The 20821-nt window shown below is 36.3% G+C and overlaps 2 protein-coding genes across 4 annotated transcripts in view; one reads left to right on the forward strand and one right to left on the reverse strand.

The window, feature by feature from the left end:
• On the reverse strand, nt 1-12404 carry LOC110465308 (oncoprotein-induced transcript 3 protein-like). 3 transcript variants are annotated; one of them, XM_021521028.1, is made up of 8 exons: nt 12308-12404; nt 7278-7352; nt 6406-6432; nt 5917-6105; nt 4593-4757; nt 4041-4139; nt 929-1031; nt 1-288 (listed from the first exon to the last, which is right to left on the reverse strand). In XM_021521028.1, the coding sequence occupies exons 2-8, from the start codon at nt 7342-7344 to the stop codon at nt 189-191; spliced, it is 750 nt and encodes a 249-aa protein (XP_021376703.1). In that variant the 5' UTR covers nt 7345-7352; nt 12308-12404; the 3' UTR covers nt 1-188. The 3 variants fall into 3 exon arrangements, with proteins under 3 accessions (XP_021376703.1, XP_021376704.1, XP_021376702.1); XM_021521029.1 differs by lacking the exon at nt 12308-12404 and adding an exon at nt 8171-8274 and having other exon boundaries at nt 5944-6105; XM_021521027.1 differs by lacking the exon at nt 12308-12404 and adding an exon at nt 8171-8274.
• LOC110465306 overlaps nt 11987-20821 on the forward strand; it is a 16598-nt gene continuing 7763 nt past the window's right edge. Inside the window, exon 1 of the mRNA XM_021521023.1 lies at nt 11987-12149. The gene's annotated coding sequence lies outside the window, so the exon portion shown is untranslated. The remainder of the gene's footprint in view (nt 12150-20821) is intronic.

The following is a 20821-nucleotide window of genomic DNA, read 5'->3' on the forward strand; positions in this document are numbered from 1 at the left end:
AGACAAAAAAATGAAGATCACATTGGTTTAAAAATTCAGCACATTTTAATCGGAGTGAAGAGTCTAATGCAGGAACATTTATTCGTAGTTTAATATACTTGACTTATGAGTGTAAGGGATACAGCAAACACTTTACCTAAAGCAGAATTTTGAATTTCGGAACAATTTGGCAAGGGGCCATATGTCATTTAATATACATCTGCACTTGACATAATAAATGTCTGTGAACTGGTCACTTTGTTTGAAGGTATCTCACTTGATCCTGGACAGAGACGTTTGCCTGCTTTCCTGCAAGTCAAAGACAGTGAACCATATTACAGTGTTTTACTTCATGGTAACACGTTATCACATAATGATATGAAGTCAGTGATTGTATAATGCAAAATCATATTCTTACATCATAATAAGAACACGATTCTTCTAGATATGATGAAAATTGGTATGTAAACTGAGGTAAATGTTTATTGTTAGTTGTGTGGTTTGACATATTTATTTATATTGGGAAATACACAAGTGCATTGTATGTTATGGAACTTTTTTGAAAATGTTTACTGAAATAATATTGATATTTTTAGTGATTATAAAGCTGGCTGTATCACTATCGTAAGATTCACCAGATGTGTACAGTAGTAATAACTGAATCAATATAGAATTATGTGCCTTGTATTTTATGAAATATAACATAAATATATGCAGCACAGCATAAAATATGAAAATATTTTAGACACTGCTCTTTATTTTGGTCTTCTGTCTGCTTTTAAGAGTTCATATATTGTCTGTACTCAAAATATAATATACATGGATTTAGAGAGTACCCTCAACGATAAAATATTGTTCCATACATGTTAACTATTTAAAATATATAAAATATCGTTTGTTAAGTTTTAGATCAATCAGATTTTACAATGAGTTATTACTTATTACAAACCGATAATGCCATAGCAGCAAAACAACTCCGGGGACGACGAAGACACAGAATATTGCAACAAATATGATTCCAAAAATGGCCGAAGTCGACAAGCCGCCGGTATCTACAATTCATAAGAACTATCGATATAAACAACGACAAGTACATTCATGCAATGGTGTATAACAAGTAACACACACTTCTATAGTAAGTCACAGTTGTCTGCCTTTAAAACGTTTTTACTAAAGTAGCAGTGCACAGTTGCGTACGATGGCCATGGGGGATATTTTTGTTCAATGAATAAACCCTGTAATGTAACATGTGCCAAATTAAAAACAAAAACAAATCAGCCCTGAAATTGGCATATACATGATAAAGTAGAGTATTTTGGCTTCATAATTTTTCAAGAAAACAAATTGAATTTGGTTTGAGACTACAGTGCTGGCCATTTACAAATCTGTGTCTACACAACAAAAGCAAGCTTTTTATGTAGTCTTTTTTAGTACTCAGCACATTTGTAAATGATGTGAAAAAATCCACCGTAATGACCTATGCTTAAACGTGAGTATTTCTGTTACCGAGTAGGTGATATTTAATTTAAGGCAGGATCAAATTTCGAGTTAAAAATGATGTTTTTGTTTTAATTTTTATTTTTGTTGTTGTTGTGGCAACCCCGGTTTTTACAAGTCCAAAATCTGGGGACAACATTTCTGGAAATAAATCATTCTTCTAAACAAAATGTTTTCAAAATGTAGTTTATTGATATAGGTATATGTAAGTATGTTGTGCAGCATTAATCCACTATCCATATTTATCCGAGACATGCCCTTTATTTTTAGAATCAGGCCATTTCTACTGTACTCTGCTACCTAACTGATAATACTTCTGGATTACCTGTAGACAATCAAGGCATTATTGTGTACTATTAATCCATCGTATACGCTAGTTTTTACATTATTCTGAATTTATGTGTGCAGTAAATGTGTTTAACTATTCAATAAAACAATGTTTAAACTACAAAATTAGCCAAGCTGCAATACTTTGCAAAGACATATGTATAGGGTGAAACTATATTGGAAGGGAAAAGTGACACAATAATGTAAAAATATCCGTAACGATCCCTGTTCTACTTCCAAAACTGTATTTATAAATTATGAAACTTTTTACCGGCATGGGAATAGTTTTTTGTTAAATAAAAAACGCGTATCTTGCGGAACCTTTATGAAATATGATGTTCAGTACTATTCTGGGGTAAAACTAACCAACAAAGCTACCTGATAAACGATAATACTCTGGCCTAGTCTCACCACAGATATATCCAAACGAAATGAAGAAGAGATTACTACAGTAAGTGTATGAAAAAATTAAAAGGAAATTTCTTGTGTTTCTCTTGCAGTATGGCAGTGATATTTAAAGCTCTGTGTGTTTTGCCTGTATGCAGTTACCTCCCTTTATCTACCATTTGGTTATAACTGTAGCACAATTGGGCCAGGACTCTTTCGTTGACCCGGAAGCTCAATTCGTTAGCGCGATAGCTTAGCAGTCTAACGTTCGGGGTTCCTATCATGGTCTAGCCCAGTGTTGCCATTTTTACACTTAGAACACTATTATTAATATGATTTGTTTATTCATCTTAAACCTTCTGATAGATGCATCACAAGGGACGGTTTTCTTTTCAGAACTAGTTTGTTAAAGCTCTAGTAATGCCGGGAAACAGTTTCCAATACTCAATTACAGATTTTGGTAGTGGTTGGGTGATCCTTAAATGTCAATCCGTTGATGACAAACAGCATGTTACAGGCACACATATGTAAGTTTTAAAATGGGTAAATATAAACCATTATCACATTTGTTCAGCGCTTTTTTATAAATTGATACATATTTGTATCTTCACCATATGAATTAGTTAAATAAATCAAAGACTTTCTTCATTTTTTTTCCTGTATATAACATATGCATGCAGAAACAAAGTTGTTACAATTATTTTGTGTGTGTTACTTTACAAATACATCTATGAATCGATGAGTATTTAGGTTTGGTTTGTTTGTTTAAAGGACCGAACAGTTTAATATATTGCAATATTTGCATGACAACAGTCTCGGAAATAATAATACTCACATTCTTGCAGTCATTACTGATGGATACATGTAATGTTAACTTTGACTCTTCCACTTTTATTTTGAAGTGTAATTCTTTGAGAAATGTTATTATTCGCGTTCAAACATAAATTGTGTTTCTCTATTAGTTAATATAACGAAGATTATATTTGGTCAAGCGCTGTTGTTAGACTCCCTAGTATATGGGAAATAGGCATTACAAAAGGTGTTTTTCTACCTTAAAGATAGTTTCAAGTGACCGGTATTTTTCCTCGACTGTGCTTTTGCAATGTTGGCAAGGTAATTATCAACAGTGGAAAATCCCTGGGTTTGATTTGGTTTGGTTTGGTTAAGTATTGTTTAACGACCTATCGACAGCTATGGTCATTTAAGGACGGCCTCCTCTGTGTCAAGATGCATGCGTGCAGTGTATACGTGTGTGTTTTGGGAGGCTGTGATATGTTCGTGTTTGTCTCCTTGTGATAGCGCGGAACTGATGCCGACTTTATAGTTGTACCTCACTGAAACATACTACCGAAATCACAGCAGGACACCCCATCCGGTCACATTATACTGACAACGGACAAGAGGAAAGTTGTTTAGAAAGAAAAGAAAAGATAAGATCCCAAATTTAGTCGCTTCTTACGATCATGCAATGGGGGCAGCAGGTACAATACTTATGCCCTACCTGCAGGGACGGAAAAGCCCTGGGATTTCTGTATTCTTTAACATTTTTAAAGTTAATCAATTGGATAATTAATCTATTGTTTTATTATTTTTGCTTCCATAATTATATACCAATTGGTAAAACGTAATGCAAATGTTGTTAAATAGTATTAATATGTGAAACATTTTAAAACTTTTGCAATTCATCAAAGGCAGTAATATGTGCTGACTTACTGGTACTATTCAACAAATACTTCATAGAGTGCCAATGATTTTGCATCTGCTTATAATCGAGTTGATTTAATTGATAAGAAACAATCACAAAACTAACTTGTCTACCTTTGCACTACATTAATGGGTGTACTGCTTACCGTCTACCGATGCAGGAGACGATCTCATCGTCGTCATTGTCGTAGTCATCGTCGTCGTCGTCGTGGTTGTCGTTGTTGTAGGACAAGCTCCTGTATCGCCTTCAAGGAAATGGGGCATTACATAACATCTCAATACATATTTCGAGTTAATAATATAATGATTTTAGGCTATTATATTAAGATAGAATTAAGCATTACCTAATATAAATGACAGATGTAAAATAATTATATTGACGAAACAGCTGTATGATGCAGTGCAAATCCTTTCTGTACACTGTGTCTATAACCATATTGTAAAGGTGGTGCAAGCACGTGTGTGTGTGTGTGTGTGTGTGTGTGTGTGTGTGTGTGTGTGTGTGTGTGTTCCTCTTTGAAAGGTAATATTGAAGAATGGTATACTTGGTTTATATGTTATTTACATTTATTGATACTTTTTATAATACTTGATTCCATTATATTACATGCATTAAAATGAAGATTCTGTTCTTTTGAATTTGGAACTTTCAGAAAATGGAAAAATACCAATATACTAAAAGCATGGTTCTGTCTTACCAAAGCAATACCGCTCTGCGCACCCTTTCGTGTGTTGTAAACAGTATGCTACAAATGATGAACAATTCTTCAGCACGATATTGTACACCTCTTCACAACACCCGGTGAACCCTTTCATACAGGCTGTTGAAGTCACCATACCGTCACTTACTGTCGGCTCACTGCCTGTATGGGATATAATGTAAGATTAACGTCGGAACCAAGTTTACATAAAATGTTGTATGTTACCTAGGACAGACTGATATTGGTAAGAATGGGTAAATATAATTGTTTGTTTCCATATAATAACACAGAAGTGTGAGAAATTTAACTCAAATTCTGATTTTTTTTTTAATAAGAAAATGTGAAATTATGTCAAAATTATAGAAAGGAAGGGAGGAGGAGAGAAAGAATGAAAGAAATCGCTCGGTCATTAAAAATAACGAAATTTAAATTGAATTGGAACTTGGTAAGGCACCTTTTTGGAACAAGAACCTTGTGATTTACTATTTTAATCATTGACACTATGTCGACACAATTACCTAACGATATACGGTAACCTTTCAACAATGTATATATATATCTCACATACCTGAACATACATAGCTATACTGTTATTTACTGTCATATATATATATATATATATTTACCCCATAAATCTTTCGTGCAACCTTCTCTTACCAAAATGCAGTACTCCGAAAAGGGCATTCATCTCTTATTTTTATTGTTACAAAAAATCAGTCAACTTATGTATATGCTATCTGACTAGATAACTGGTCGTTATATATCAACAAGCTTCGATTATATATTGGTCATATTCAGACAGTAACATTTATATAAATGTATACAATTGTTTCTGTCTCTAATTCCTGTTTTTTCCCGATGGCATGTGTCATGGAACATTTCATTTTCAGTTGACATTTATACCTAAATGTTACGCATAGTTTGTTAACTAAATAAAACACACTTTATGCTAACTTTCATTCGCAAACCGTTTCTTTACATTCAAGCTAGAGAATATTCGATAATTATTATAATATTGTGTAATCAATCTACCCTTAAAATTTCGCTAATGAATTGATCAGTTTGTTTTACAAATAGGATCCATAAATAACATATTGATATTGTGTTTGACCACTACTGAGGTCTTCTGTAGTTAAACCATTTTAAAATTATATTTTGCTATTTAATTGATTAATATATTTAATAAATATTTAACTGCAAGAAACTTCTTAGGTTTCCATGTGACAGTCTGATGTTTATTCCCGGTTAATGTTGGAGATTTCAAAAGATATATTGTTTTCTATTTTTTTTTAAATATTTATATACATAACTGATTATATACCATTCAGATAGACTGGATAATAGGTACCACATATGTTCAACTGTTCTGGACACGTGTTGACCATGGGAGTATCCGTCCTATACCACGCCTCAGTTAGACTAGAGTCACATAAACCATTCCGGCCATAATAGGGACAGTTTGTAGAACGTCCGAACACATCTAATGTTGGCACACTTTCGGTACATGGATCTGTGGGTAACATAATATAGGGTCATGTTTCGTACAGCTGGCTGTGGAAGCAGATAATTGATGTTCAAAGGATACACTATTAATTACACATACAATATCTCTTTGTTCGGCTACATTTGCCATATTTTGTTAAAGATTTATCAATTTATGTAACAATTACATGAAAATCGTAGAAAGACACATAACCTAGTTTCCTTTGTTACTTATGAATTTTCTTGTGATAGCATACATGTTATGATCAATAGATATTCTACTGGTTAGGAAATTGTTTATTCGTTGTTCTATATCAAACATACATACCCGTATGGTAACAGAAGTCAATCGCACCTGGAATACAATATAATAATTCCATTTGTGTCCACACAGCAATAATGATTTTAACCTCATACCAGTACGGGTATGTCAAGGCAGAACCTAACATACATAGACATTTTGTGTACATATCTCAATAGGGTATTTCCTTCTGTGACAAGGAGGCTTTTTTCAAACACGGACACTTGCAAATAAACAAATAAACACCTTGTTACATGGATTCACTTGATTAAACTGAACCCCGTTAGGTTTTATCTTCGAGTTTCTCTACTTTCTTATACTTGTACTAGTAGCACTGGTTACATGTTTTATTAGAAAGTTACAGTTACGTGTCATATATATTCAGTCAATAAGTAGCTCTTACACTTTATTCTTGTTCTTTTTCAGTGACTATTCTTAACTATAAGGCAAAGTAATCACCTTTCATGTTGGATTTGCCTCTGTTTAGTTGGCATTCATATTGCCTATGAATTTCAACTGAAAATAGTTTGACAATTATACCGAATATGATAGCATAAAAAATATTCATTATCTGCCATGAGTATTTGTTGATTACGATTATGACTATTATTTTAAGTCAACGTTCCAGTCGTAGGCCCTGTGATTCATTGTCAAAATAACGGCCCTTTAGATAAACCCCAAGAACAATCACTGGTTCCTCTTAATGTAGAAATCAAAACTCAATTCAGATATTGTGATAATAGATGATTGCTTTACGTCTAAAAAGTGTTTCAGCTTTACGAAATTTGATGGAGAATTAAAATTATAATTGTTAATTAAAAACTGTAATATTTCATGGAATAAAGTGTACAACAACTGACCGAGTGCCTATGGTAGGTCACTGTAAAGAGCTTACCAACCTTTGCTGTGATCTGTTATTAACAGGATCAAAAGCGATACCAACATTAAATATTTTTGCTCTGCCATCGTCACCCCTGGAAAGAAAAACAGAAAAAGTAGTAGTAAGCGGAACTAGTAACTTAGATGTACTACATGTCAAAGTCTTACTTACAATTGCGAGTTCAAAAAAGTTTCATTCTTATTTTTCTGTTATGGTTTTGGAATAAACACTTACGCGGCCATCAATACCGCACATTCCATGTTGATTTGTACATGTTATATTAAGCCTATCGAAATTAAATGAGTTCGCAATATACAAAAATATTGAACTTTCTCATAATGCCGTGTTTAAAGAAATTTCTATTTTAGTTTTAGATATGTTTGTTTATAACACATTTCATTATACATGGAAATTGACATCCAATTACCCAGTTCCCTTTATGCATGCACAAACGTCACAGTAGTAGTAATATCAGAGCATGATACGATAAAATACATGTTGAGGGATGGAGATAAAAATCGAATAAATATCAAAATGGTCCTTCCCAAACATACATGCTGACGTACCAATACGGTTATTAAAAAGTGCAACAGAACCGACACGTAGGATAGAGTGTGCCCTGCTTCCTGAGGTGAACATTCAAGTCACCAATTATAATACTAGTAGCTAAAACTTGTTTTATTGTCTGTTATATGTTAATGCATGTGTATGAGTAGTCTGGTATACGGCTGTATGTTTTACATAATGAGCATTGCCCCTATCTGAAGTACGGATTGGTTAAAGCAGTAAAAATGCGACACAAGACTGACAATACAGGGTTGTGAACACAAGAATATATCAATGGTTAGGTTTAAAGAAAACATCATATTGCAAAACACACACGTAAACTAGTATTGTTTAGTAAGAGCTTACCATCTGCGGCCTAATCGGTCATATCAGTTAAAAATCCAAAATGTCTGCTGACAATATTATTGACATGTATAAACCAAATCAACTAGGAATGAGCACTACTTTTCAAATGCTTATAATGCATTATGAATGCTTATGTTACGCTATGATCAAAATGGTGTTTGTCGCGGAGGCGATGACATAACCACTGCACACGAGTAGAGTGTACCATTGATAAAGATCAGGTATGGTAGGTCATCGGTACCGCGATTATACAAAACTCTAGATCTCCTATTGTGATTACGCAACCCGATGTTACTGAACCATACAAGGTTAATACACTATTTTTAAGTCTGGTTAGCTTAACGCGGATTTAACAGTAGTTCCTATGATAATTTTTAAAGACTGTTCAATATAAAATAAAATTCGATGTATAGGGATTCACAATGTTAAAGCAAGAAATAAAAAAAATCTAAATTATTATGCCGTATCCTGTTAAACAAACTAAAAAATGTAATGCTAGGTTAGGTCACTTAACGAAATATCGACAAAATAGTTTTTGAACAGTGTGCAAAGTTATGGATATTGCATTGTCCATTGATTATTTTCTGGTAGTATTTTTAAATATTTTATAATCAATTTAAGCATCCATTATTTGTATATGAATTAAAAGAGTTTAAGTTGATAATTAGCCAACGATATGTTTTACAATGCAATATATGTATACACATTGTTTGTCATAATTTTTATAGCATATAATAGATAAGGTTCTAAGTCGAAATGAAAAGACAACAGTAGAGACCGAAGAGTATTTAAAATAACAGCTTCCTCTGCTTCGTATCTTAAAAATAGTATGGGGATTTATTACATCAATTACATTTTAGAATATATATAATCTTTATGTCTTTTCTCTATTTCTTAATAACCTTTCTGTCTTTCTCTCTCTTCTTTTTAAGTGCCTTGCTTTAAAGGATAATAGCGACTGTCGTTGTCAGTATGATTTGACCGGGTGGCATACTGTACCGGGTGCCTTCGGCATGGCAATTCAGTGAAGTAGCACTCTAAAATCGGGCATCAGATCCGCGTTATCACACGGAGTCACATATATTCAAATACCCTGTCTCCAGCTCACATACACACATGCACGCATGCATAACAAATATGGAGTTATGTCCTAAAATGACTTCAGCTGTTAATAGGACGTCAAGAAACCAAAACAAAACCAGAAAGTTGCTGTCTCTTTGTTGTGTACCTGGAACCCATCTATGCTTCTGGAGTAAGCTGTTAAAAACGTCATGGCATTTGTTTTGGCTCTGGTTTGGTTAAATGTTATATCAATAGATTATGTACTTTGAAGGCTTTCTCAGTGTACATATTGTATGTAATGTATACGTGAATGTGTGTCCATGTGTTTGTGCTGGAGGCAGAATGTCTTTGTGTATTAGACTCTTTGCGATAGAGTGGATCTTATGCCAACTGTAAAGTGTTACCCCATTGAAATACCATGCTGAAGGCACCCAGCACAGGTTCCACTTAGTCACACTATTTAAAAAACGGGTGAACCAGTTGTTGTCATTACCCTAATTTCTGAACGCTAAGCAGGAAATAACAACTACATGTAACCATTGGGAAGGACTTTGGTATGCCCCGGCATGGGAACCCGTTGCCTTCCTCACTTGGGCGACGTTGAACACTGAAATAGAAAATGTTTTTAGGAAGAAGAGAGAAAAGATAAAGAACCCAAATGTTGCAATAGGCGCTTTACGCCCTGAGTAGAGGGCACAAAAGTAAATCCCTTCTCCGCGTCTTTGATGTAGGACACACAGTGGGTACGTGTAACAGTATTCTTTTCTCAATTCCGACATACAAAGGCTACCGTCAGATAAGAAAATAAGTATTCTCTTTCAGAATATACGTCCAATTCGTTTCAATGCCGTAATAATTGGCAACAAGTAATTTATATAAAAGGTTTAATGACTGAAATATAAAATAAATTAGGAACAATTGCAGGTGCATGTGTTTTCGCGTATTCATAAGCCGAAGGGAAGTTTATGGAAAAAACAACCCTCAGAAACTTCAGACGATATATTGACATATTTAATCAGGCCCTTTCAATTTGCTAACTCTCAAGCTTATTTACTCTTTCTCTTACCTCTTAAGTAGTGCTTAAGCTTGATCGCTATACTTCCTCACTTACAAATATAGTCACATCACTATGAAACTCTTTGACGACCTTCCACGATAATGTTTTACCCCCAAGTTTAAGTTGACTGGTACAGTTAATGTTTACTTCGTTTGCTTTTTCTGCATTGACTTTTTCATTTTAAATATTTGGTTTCTTACATGGCATTCCTCATGATTGTCACGTGCCAGATTTTATACCAGGGTTTTCTATTTATATAAATGCCGTTGACAAAATAAATATATAGAGCCAGGCTTTTTCTATTAACGAGGCTTTGATCTTGACCAGACTTTCACGATTGTCTTCAAGACACCATTTCTTACCATATATTTTAAGTATCTGAAAGGATAGGAGACATGCTTACCACATCTGAATTAATCAGTAGTGACCATTGTTATTGTATTCATGCATCCATCAACACACGGTAGAGGTCATCATGGCCAAAGAAGAAAGGTCGACGAAACATGCTACATATTTTTTTTCTTTTCCTGAACATGATTTTGATGACTAATTGTCATTTGTCAGCAAAGCAATATTCGTTATAGAACTATGAAAAATCAATCAAATAAACTAAAATGAAATATAGACATAAAAAGATAAAGAAATAAAATAAAAAGATAATCAATATTTATCTTTAAGTCCTAATTAGAGAATGTTTCACTTTGTTTTCCGCTTTTATTGATTAGCAATGCAATACTTGCTACCATCTGTAGTAATTGATAACATTTGGTTAACTTCTAGTTATTATTTTACATTGACAATGACACGGGTGTTTTCAAACACCATCCTGGTTTGTCAGCTGATCTAATGCTGCTATAGACTTTCACCTTACATTGTATTCTGTGTAAATAGTAACAGAAAGATGCTGCGCAAATGTACAAATATAAACGAAACCAAGAAGACTATTTCTGGCGAGAAAAAAATGCACATAATCAAGTGTATTTTTCGTCCAGATTCTTGGCTGCAAGATACGATGGTTTGCGTAAGGAACGACAACTCTTGGTAGAAATTAACCAAATATCATTTATTTCCAATCATAACAAATGCTGCATTGTATTACGCAGGTATTTACAACCTAACGTAAAATTCTTCCGTATGGTAAATGTACATAACACGATAAAGTACATAAAGTAGCATATTCCATTAATAATTGCAGTGTAATTGTGCTTTTGCCAGCTCAACATTAAAGTATTCACTTGAGTCTCAGATCACGTTTTATCAAAAGATATTATTGGAAAAAAACATCTGTGTTTAAAGTCGTTCAGTTATTGAGTGTCCATAATATTTAAGAATTGTGTATACTAGGAAAATTCATCTATGAGGCAAACAAATTAAGGGTATTATAATGGAATGTGATTGTCTTCATTCTCTGTACATTGTCCATGATTTGTGTATAATATGGATTGTATACTGATGGGCCAATGGCCTTAAGTTCGAATAAAACTTGAAACTTGAGTGTATTAACTTACAATGCATTAATGTGTGGTATTAGGTATATAAGGCCTTGGACGAGCTAACCTGTTCATGAATTCGACCGTCCACCCACTCTATATATATGTGTGTATACACACATGTACATACCACACACCCGTACAGGTAAATATAGCGAAGTACCTGTGTATGGCGTTATGAATAGAATAGCGTTTCGCCCCAGTGGTTTTTGTTCAATGCCAGTATACTACTTTCAGGGTATTTAAACAGGTAGATAGCTAGCTGTTGATCACCTATAGTTACTGGTATTTTTAACAGATACAGCATTCATAACGTTTAAGTGACAACGTCCGCCTAGGGAGACGACTACAGAGCACAGACAAGTTGAAGGTAAGAAATAATGTGATGGAATGATGTGTATATGTGAACTTTTATATCGGGATGTGGTACTGTAGTTCACGGGTGTGGTACTGTAGTTCACGGGTGTGGTACTGTAGTTCATGGGTGTGGTACTGTAGTTCACGGATGTATAACCAGCGTATACTTACGGTAACTCAAGACATAGTTAGGCGTTTACGTGTTGACAGGTAAAAGTGGACCACTCCCAGCGAATTAAGTTCGGTGTCTTTCTGGACCTAGCAAATGTTGACCAGTCCTCGTTTGATTACGTGCATATATATTAATGTAGTCGATAGGTGTAGCCCCAAACCCCTTCACCACCACGACCACCACCACCACCACGACCACCACCACAACCACCCCTCATTACAAACATCACTGTCTCCCTCTTGTACACACGGGACTGACAGTTATTACAATAGGTCTGTGTGGGCCTATTATGATGTGAAGATAGTAGGCCTAAACTAGTTATATCACCACTAATTAAAAAATGCAATCCCCTAACCACTCTCAAAAGTAGTACATGTATATACCATCATTGCTTGTTGGTGTTGTTGTTGTTGTTGTTGGGGGGGGGGGGGGGGGGGGGGGGGCTCATTTTATTATCGTGCCTTGCTAGATAGTACAGACAACATATACATCAAGATAAGTTACCAGTGTTGATATAGACACTTACAACAGCTTATTTCACTCTTCACATACATCGTAATAGGCCCAACACAACTTAAGTAACGAATTATCTGAGTCCTATGTCAAAACACGATCACTGATTTGAGGACGGTAGGGTGGACCCTGCAAAGTATCCAATGCGAGCCTATGACACATAAATTTGTATATAAGCTAAAACGTGGTTAGTCAATGTAGTGAAACACGTGTACGTGTACACTTTATAGAGACGACTGACATTAACGTGTAAAGTAAATACGTAGTTAAGAACTCTAGGTAGTGTATACATGTACAAATGTAGTTATATAATACTAAATGTGTTGTAAATTTTAACACAAACTAATCCATGTGTTTGTTCATAAAATGCCTACAAGACCATGAACTATGTCATGAGTGGCTTTTAAACACAGGGAAGTGATAATTTGTTACAGCTGTATTTGGACCTAAACTAAGGTGTCCTGAGTAATTTCACACAATCTATTACACCATATACATGGTAAGCTAAAGGTAAATTTGATATTGTGTAAACTAGCTTAGATACATATAAACCTCGCAAACAAGTTCTAGGTTTGAGTGCAATTGTCGCAATCAGATTTTCTTGGAGGTGGCATTTATGTAAAAACACAATTTTGTAATAATTTGTTTGGAGATTAAAAAGATACATGGCAGAAGGCATGTGCAGGCGAGTGATTGGGTAACCCCCACCAACCATACCTACACAGTCATCTACCAGTAGTAGGGAAGGGAATGTGTAACCCCCACCGACCATACCTACACAGTCATGTAACCCCCACCGACAATACCTACACAGTCATCTACCAGTAGTAGGGAAGGGAATGTGTAACCCCCACCGACAATCCCTACACAGTCATCTACCAGTAGTAGGGAAGGGAATGGTTAACCCCCACCGACAATACCTACACAGTCGTGTAACCCCCACCGACAATACCTACACAGTCATGTAACCCCCACCGACAATACCTACACCGTCATCTACCAGTAGTAGGGAAGGGAATGTGTCACCCCCACCGACAATACCTACACAGTCATTTACCAGTAGTAGGGAAGGGAATGTGTAACCCCGACCGATAATACCTACACAGTCATCTACCAGTAGTAGGGAGGGGAATGTGTAACCCCCACCGACAATACCTACACAGTCATGTAACCCCCACCGACAATACCTACACCGTCATCTACCAGTAGTAGGGAAGGTAATGTGTAACCCCCACCGACAATACCTACACAGGCATCTACCAGTAGTAGGTAAGAGAATGTGTAACCCCCACCGACCATAACTACACAGTCATCTACCAGAAGTAGGGAAGGGAATGTGTAACCCCCACCGACCATACCTACACAGTCATGTAACCCTCACCGACAATACCTACACAGTCATCTACCAGTGGTAGGGAAGGGAATGTGTAACCCCCACCGACAATTCCTACCCAGTCATTTACCAGTAGTAGGGAAGGGAATGTGTAACCCCCACCGACAGTACCTACACAGTCATCTACCAGTAGTAAGGAAGGGACTGTGTAACCCCAACCGACAATACCTACACAGTCATCTACCAGTGGTAGGGAAGGGAATGTGTAACCCCCACCGACAATCCCTACACAGTCATCTACCAGTAGTAGGGAAGGGAATGTGTAACCCCCACCGACAGTACCTACACAGTCATCTACCAGTAGTAAGGAAGGGAATGGGTAACCCCGACCGATAATACCTACACAGTCATCTACCAGTAGTAGGGAAGGGAATGTGTAACCCCCACCGACAATACCTACACAGTCGTCTACCAGTAGTAGGGAAGGGAATGGTTAACCCCCACCGACAATCCCTATACAGTCGTCTACCAGTAGTAGGGAAGGGAATGTGTAACCCCCACCGACAATACCTACACAGTCGTCTACCAGTATTAGGGAAGGGAATGGGTAACCCCTACCGACAATACCTACACCGTCATCTACCAGTAGTAGGGAAGGGAATGGGTAATCCCCACCGACAATACCTACACAGTCATCTACCAGTAGTAAGGAAGGGAATGTGTAACCCCCACCGACAATACCTACACAGTCATTTACCAGTAGTAGGGAAGGGAATGTGTAACCCCCGCCGACAATACCTACACAGTCGTCTACCAGTAGTAGGGAAGGGAATGGGGGATACAACTATGTACAGCTCTGACAAGATTTGACTCTGGCTGAGGGTAGTTTTTTGTTGGTAGTCAGACAGAGCTGTTTTGAAAGAGTTGAAGTCAGGTGACTGAGCTATATGTTCTGGTAGTGAATTCCATGTTCTGATAGTCCTAGGAAATGAATTTCTGTACTGGTCATTATAAGTGGAAATCTACTGAAGTGTGTATGTTCTAACAAGCTCGTTTGGAATAATGGCAACTTTGTTGTTAAGAATTTTGTTCATCGTAATTAGTCTGGCTTTTGCCTTTCTTTCTACCATGAAAAAGAAGTGAAACTCAAGTTATATGCATCAATATTCTCATATTTTTTTAAATTTTGAACAACACCTGCATTTGCTCTCAATAAGAATTTCTATAGGTACCGCGATGCTATTCATGCCCCCTATCCATCAGTGTTTCTGACGTTCATTATGCATGTATATAAATAGACGTGAATTTTGCGTAAACAAGAATTAGTATCTACACAGCTTTTATGTACAAAGAAAACGCGAAGTTCAGGAAATGTAAAGAAAACAGCATTTATTTCTCAATAATTTTTCGTCTCGTCAAACCGGTCCGATTGTATATATATTTGTAGATTGTTTTCTAAACAGGAACGGGTCTACTAGACAGTGTAATATTTATTTATAAAACTCTGACGATGAAAGCACATGTTAACTAGTAAATGTTGTATGTACTTTACCAGTTTTTGTTCAACTCTCTTCCTGGCTGATGTAGCGATACGTAATGTAACCATTGTTTTTAATCCTATATCTACCATAAACCTGAGTACTAGGTGTGACATTGTCCATACGTACTGTCACACCTGATACTTTGTTACAGCACATGTTTATGTTCTATGTTCTTTATTAGTCAAAAGCCCTTAGGCTTATAGGTACATACATATATGCATATAACATTCTCTAAACATAATTAGAATAGACAGGATAGTGACATCACAGTATACATAAAACATCGTTCAATAATGAGCATATAACAAGACTTAAGTAACACATTACATATTAGGGTTACTGAAGCACTTTAGATTTTTGACCCCGAAAAAGGTGAAAAATAACACAAATAATAATGGGACAAAAAAAGAAGCACACCAACCCCCCATTTTTGTGGCTGTTTTAGAAAGAGAAACACATTTTCTTTTGATTCATTGAATACTAAAAAAAGTTTATTACAGGATTTTTTTATATCAAGCGTTTAATCGGCAAAAAATGCAATTTTTTCATCAAAAAATAAGGGGTAGTGGTAACTAAAATCGCATTTCTGAGTAAAATGAATAAGTTTAAGACATTTTACTTCCATAGTTTCAAAGAAAACAATATTTTTATCAATTCTACAAACATTCATACATATCTGATAACACACTTGGAAGAAATTGTATGAATTTGTTCTGCAAATGGTCAAAACCCGAAAATTCACCTAAAATCACATATTGTGTTTAATTGGTATCTTTGACCGATCATAGCACAAAAACGAACACACCGACATATAGTTTTTTTTTGCATTTTCTACTATGTCATTATCTCCCTTTTCCAAAAATCAATATAAGAAAAAAAGTTTAATACAGGAATTTTTTGACTTCTCAGAGGTGTACATCCTTAAATGCTAAATATAAATATTTTCCTAAGTTGGATAGCTCTCTAACATTATTCATACTAAGACATTTACTTATGTTTAAAGACGCTGTGTTATATTGTGTCCTTATGTGATGACGCTGTGGTATATGCATATTGTCCATGAATGCCGTGGTCTTCTGTTTTCGTCGCTGTGGTATATTTTGTCTTCGTGTGTTGGAGCTGTGTAATTTTTTGTCCATTTGAGTTGACGATGTGTTATATTGTGTCCTTTAATGTTGAGGCTGCTGTATTGCTTTAGGGTCCATAAATAACGATTTGTTTTTTATAAATGTGACGGTATTCTTCCACAACAAAGGATACTTTTCCCCTCGATTTTGCAAAAAGCGCCCCAACAAGTCTGTTAGCGCGATTATCATTGTAAAACCTACAATCGGAAGACCAGCTTTAACGTATAGCATGCAAAGAACCATTTACAGTAAAACACTTGTTATCAGAGTGCATTGACCTTCAGCCAACAAGAGAAACTTTTTATAATAAAATAGCAAATCTTAAATCTGTTTTCGAATCAGTAAATAACTCTACAACTCTAACCTCTTTAAAACTGTTAGTCTGTTAAAACAGATCAAATTAACCAAAGCCATTTTTTGTTTTCAAGTTGACGTTTGTCTTTTATCATTTCGTTCATTTGATGTCATCGCTTTAACATGTTTTAACTAAAGTTATTGGCCCGAATGACCTTATTTGTGTTGAGTGATACATTTAAATGAATGCTGACCTCTGTTGAAAAGAGTTCCACCTTTCCAAGAATGGACTAGGTTTTTGGACAGTTGTTCTTGACTTGGTTTTTGGGTAGTGATAATCGAATAGGTTTGTGGATGATAACTATGGATTATATAAGGGAAACTACTCTTACACAAATCACAGGTATGATGTGTGCGATAGCATGACTGTCGTTATATATGAGTTTCAACGAGACCCAAATATGTACACTGTAATTTGGGTGAAGGTCTGATAAGAGATGCATGTTTATTATATATTTACACGTCCCAGTTCAAAAACAATCTACTTCATACATTAAACATCGATTTTCGGCAAATATAAACTTGTCTTTCATAAATGATTTAGATATAATTGAACAACGTCAAAATCAAGTTTTAAATGTCTCAATGTTAAACTTGTATCAATATACCGCTAACACGGCAATTCAATAAGTAAGCGTATTGTTATATTACGTAGATCCATGACTCAGAAAAAAGTCTTTAAATGGAACTCCTGTGAGTATAGTCTTATTTGGGACGGTGTATCAGCGTTTTATCCTGTACCTGTTAAATTGTATACCTACCTGTTGTCTACTTAATAATATTCACGTAAAGTTTGAACAAAAAAATATTATTGAAATCGGAAGAGTTGAATGAAAACGACACACAAAGTCTACTAACTGCACACAACGTCTTCTTAATGCACCGATATACAACGTTTACCTAGTGTACCGACACACAGAGTCTACTCACTGTGGTACCCGAAGTCTACTTACTGTACCGACACACAAAGTACACTTACTGTACCGACACACATAGTCTACTTACTGTACCGACACACGAAGTCTACTTACTGTGGTACAGACACCCGAAGTCTACTTACTGTACCGACACACAAAGTACACTTACTGTACCGACACACAGAGTCTACTTACTGTACCGACACACAAAGTCTACTTACTGTGGCGACACACAGAGTCTACTTACTGTATCGACACACAAAATACACTTACTTTACCGACACACAAAGTACACTTACTGTACCGACACACCAAGTCTACTTACTGTTACGACACACAAAATACACTTACTGTACCGACACACAAAGTACACTTACTGTACCGACACACCAAGTCTACTTACTGTACCGACACACAATGTACACTTACTGTACCGACACACAAAGTACACTTACTGTACCGAAACACAAAGTACACTTACTGTATCGACACACAGAGTCGACTTACTGTACCGACAAAGACTACTTACTGTATCGACACACAGAGTCTACTTATTGTACCGACACACAAAGTCTACTTACTGTACCGACACACAAAGAACACTTACTGTATCGACACACACAGTACACTGACTGTACCGACACACAAAGTACACTTACTGTACCGACACACAAAGTACACTTACTGTACCGACACACAAAGTCTACTTACTGTACCGACACACAAAGTCTACTTACTGTATCGACACACAGAGTCTACTTACTGTACCGACACACAAAGTCTACTTACTGTACCGACACACAAAGTCTACTTACTGTACCGACACACAAAGTCTACTTACTGTATCGACACACAGAGTCTACTTACTGTACCGACACACAAAGTCTACTTACTGTATCGACACACAGAGTCTACTTACTGTACCGACACACAAAGTCTACTTACTGTATCGACACACAGAGTCTACTTACTGTACCGACACACAAAGTCTACTTACTGTATCGACACACAGAGTCTACTTACTGTACCGACACACAAAGTCTACTTACTGTATCGACACACAGAGTCTACTTACTGTACCGACACACAAAGTCTACTTACTGTATCGACACACAGAGTCTACTTACTGTATCGACACACAAAATACACTTACTTTACCGACACACAAAGTACACTTACTGTACCGACACACCAAGTCTACTTACTGTTACGACACACAAAATACACTTACTGTACCGACACACAAAGTACACTTACTGTACCGACACACCAAGTCTACTTACTGTACCGACACACAATGTACACTTACTGTACCGACACACAAAGTACACTTACTGTACCGAAACACAAAGTACACTTACTGTATCGACACACAGAGTCGACTTACTGTACCGACAAAGACTACTTACTGTATCGACACACAGAGTCTACTTATTGTACCGACACACAAAGTCTACTTACTGTATCGACACACAAAGTACACTTACTTTACCGACACACAAAGTACACTTACTGTACCGACACACCAAGTCTACTTACTGTTACGACACACAAAATCGACTTACTGTACCGACACACAAAGTACACTTACTGTACCGACACACCAAGTCTACTTACTGTTACGACACACAAAATACACTTACTGTACCGACACACAAAGTACACTTACTGTACCGACACACCAAGTCTACTTACTGTACCGACACACAAAGTACACTTACTGTACCGACACACAAAGTACACTTACTGTACCGAAACACAAAGTCTACTTACTGTATCGACACACAGAGTCGACTTACTGTACCGACAAAGACTACTTACTGTATCGACACACAGAGTCTACTTATTGTACCGACACACAAAGTCTACTTACTGTATCGACACACAAAGTACACTTACTTTACCGACACACAAAGTACACTTACTGTACCGACACACCAAGTCTACTTACTGTTACGACACACAAAATACACTTACTGTACCGACACACAAAGTACACTTACTGTACCGACACACAAAGTCTACTTACTGTACCGACACACAAAGTACACTTACTGTACCGACACACAAAGTACACTTACTGTACCGACACACAAAGTACACTTACTGTACCGACACACAAAGTACACTTACTGTACCGACACACAAAGTACACTTACTGTACCGACACACAAAGTACACTTACTGTACCGACACACAAAGTACACTTACTGTACCGACACACAAAGTACACTTACTGTACCGACACACAAAGTACACTTACTGTACCGACACACAAAGTACACTTACTGTACCGACACACAAAGTACACTTACTGTACCGACACACAAAGTACACTTACTGTACCGACACACAAAGTACACTTACTGTACCGACACACAAAGTACACTTACTGTACCGACACACAAAGTACACTTACTGTACCGACACACAAAGTACACTTACTGTACCGACACACAAAGTACACTTACTGTACCGACACACAAAGTCTACTTACTGTACCGACACACAAAGTCTACTTACTGTATCGACACACAGAGTCTACTTACTGTACCGACACACAAAGTCTACTTACTGTACCGACACACAAAGTCTACTTACTGTATCGACACACAGAGTCTACTTACTGTATCGACACACAAAGTCTACTTACTGTATCGACACACAGAGTCTACTTACTGTACCGACACACAAAGTCTACTTACTGTATCGACACACAGAGTCTACT

This window comes from Mizuhopecten yessoensis, unplaced genomic scaffold (genome assembly GCF_002113885.1).
Source record: "Mizuhopecten yessoensis strain PY_sf001 unplaced genomic scaffold, ASM211388v2 scaffold11069, whole genome shotgun sequence".
In the NCBI taxonomy this organism is placed as follows: domain Eukaryota; kingdom Metazoa; phylum Mollusca; class Bivalvia; order Pectinida; family Pectinidae; genus Mizuhopecten; species Mizuhopecten yessoensis.

Bases quoted from the DNA above. Each gene is read 5' to 3' on its own strand.
- LOC110465308 (XM_021521028.1), bottom strand. From the start codon at position 7,344: ATGGCAGAGCAAAAATATTTAATGTTGGTATCGCTTTTGATCCTGTTA. The intron at 4,140-4,592 runs GTAAGACAGAAC...ATTTCCTTGAAG, and splicing joins CGCAGAGCGGTATTGCTTTG to GCGATACAGGAGCTTGTCCT. The intron at 1,032-4,040 runs GTAAGCAGTACA...TATGAATTGTAG, and splicing joins GTCTCCTGCATCGGTAGACG to ATACCGGCGGCTTGTCGACT.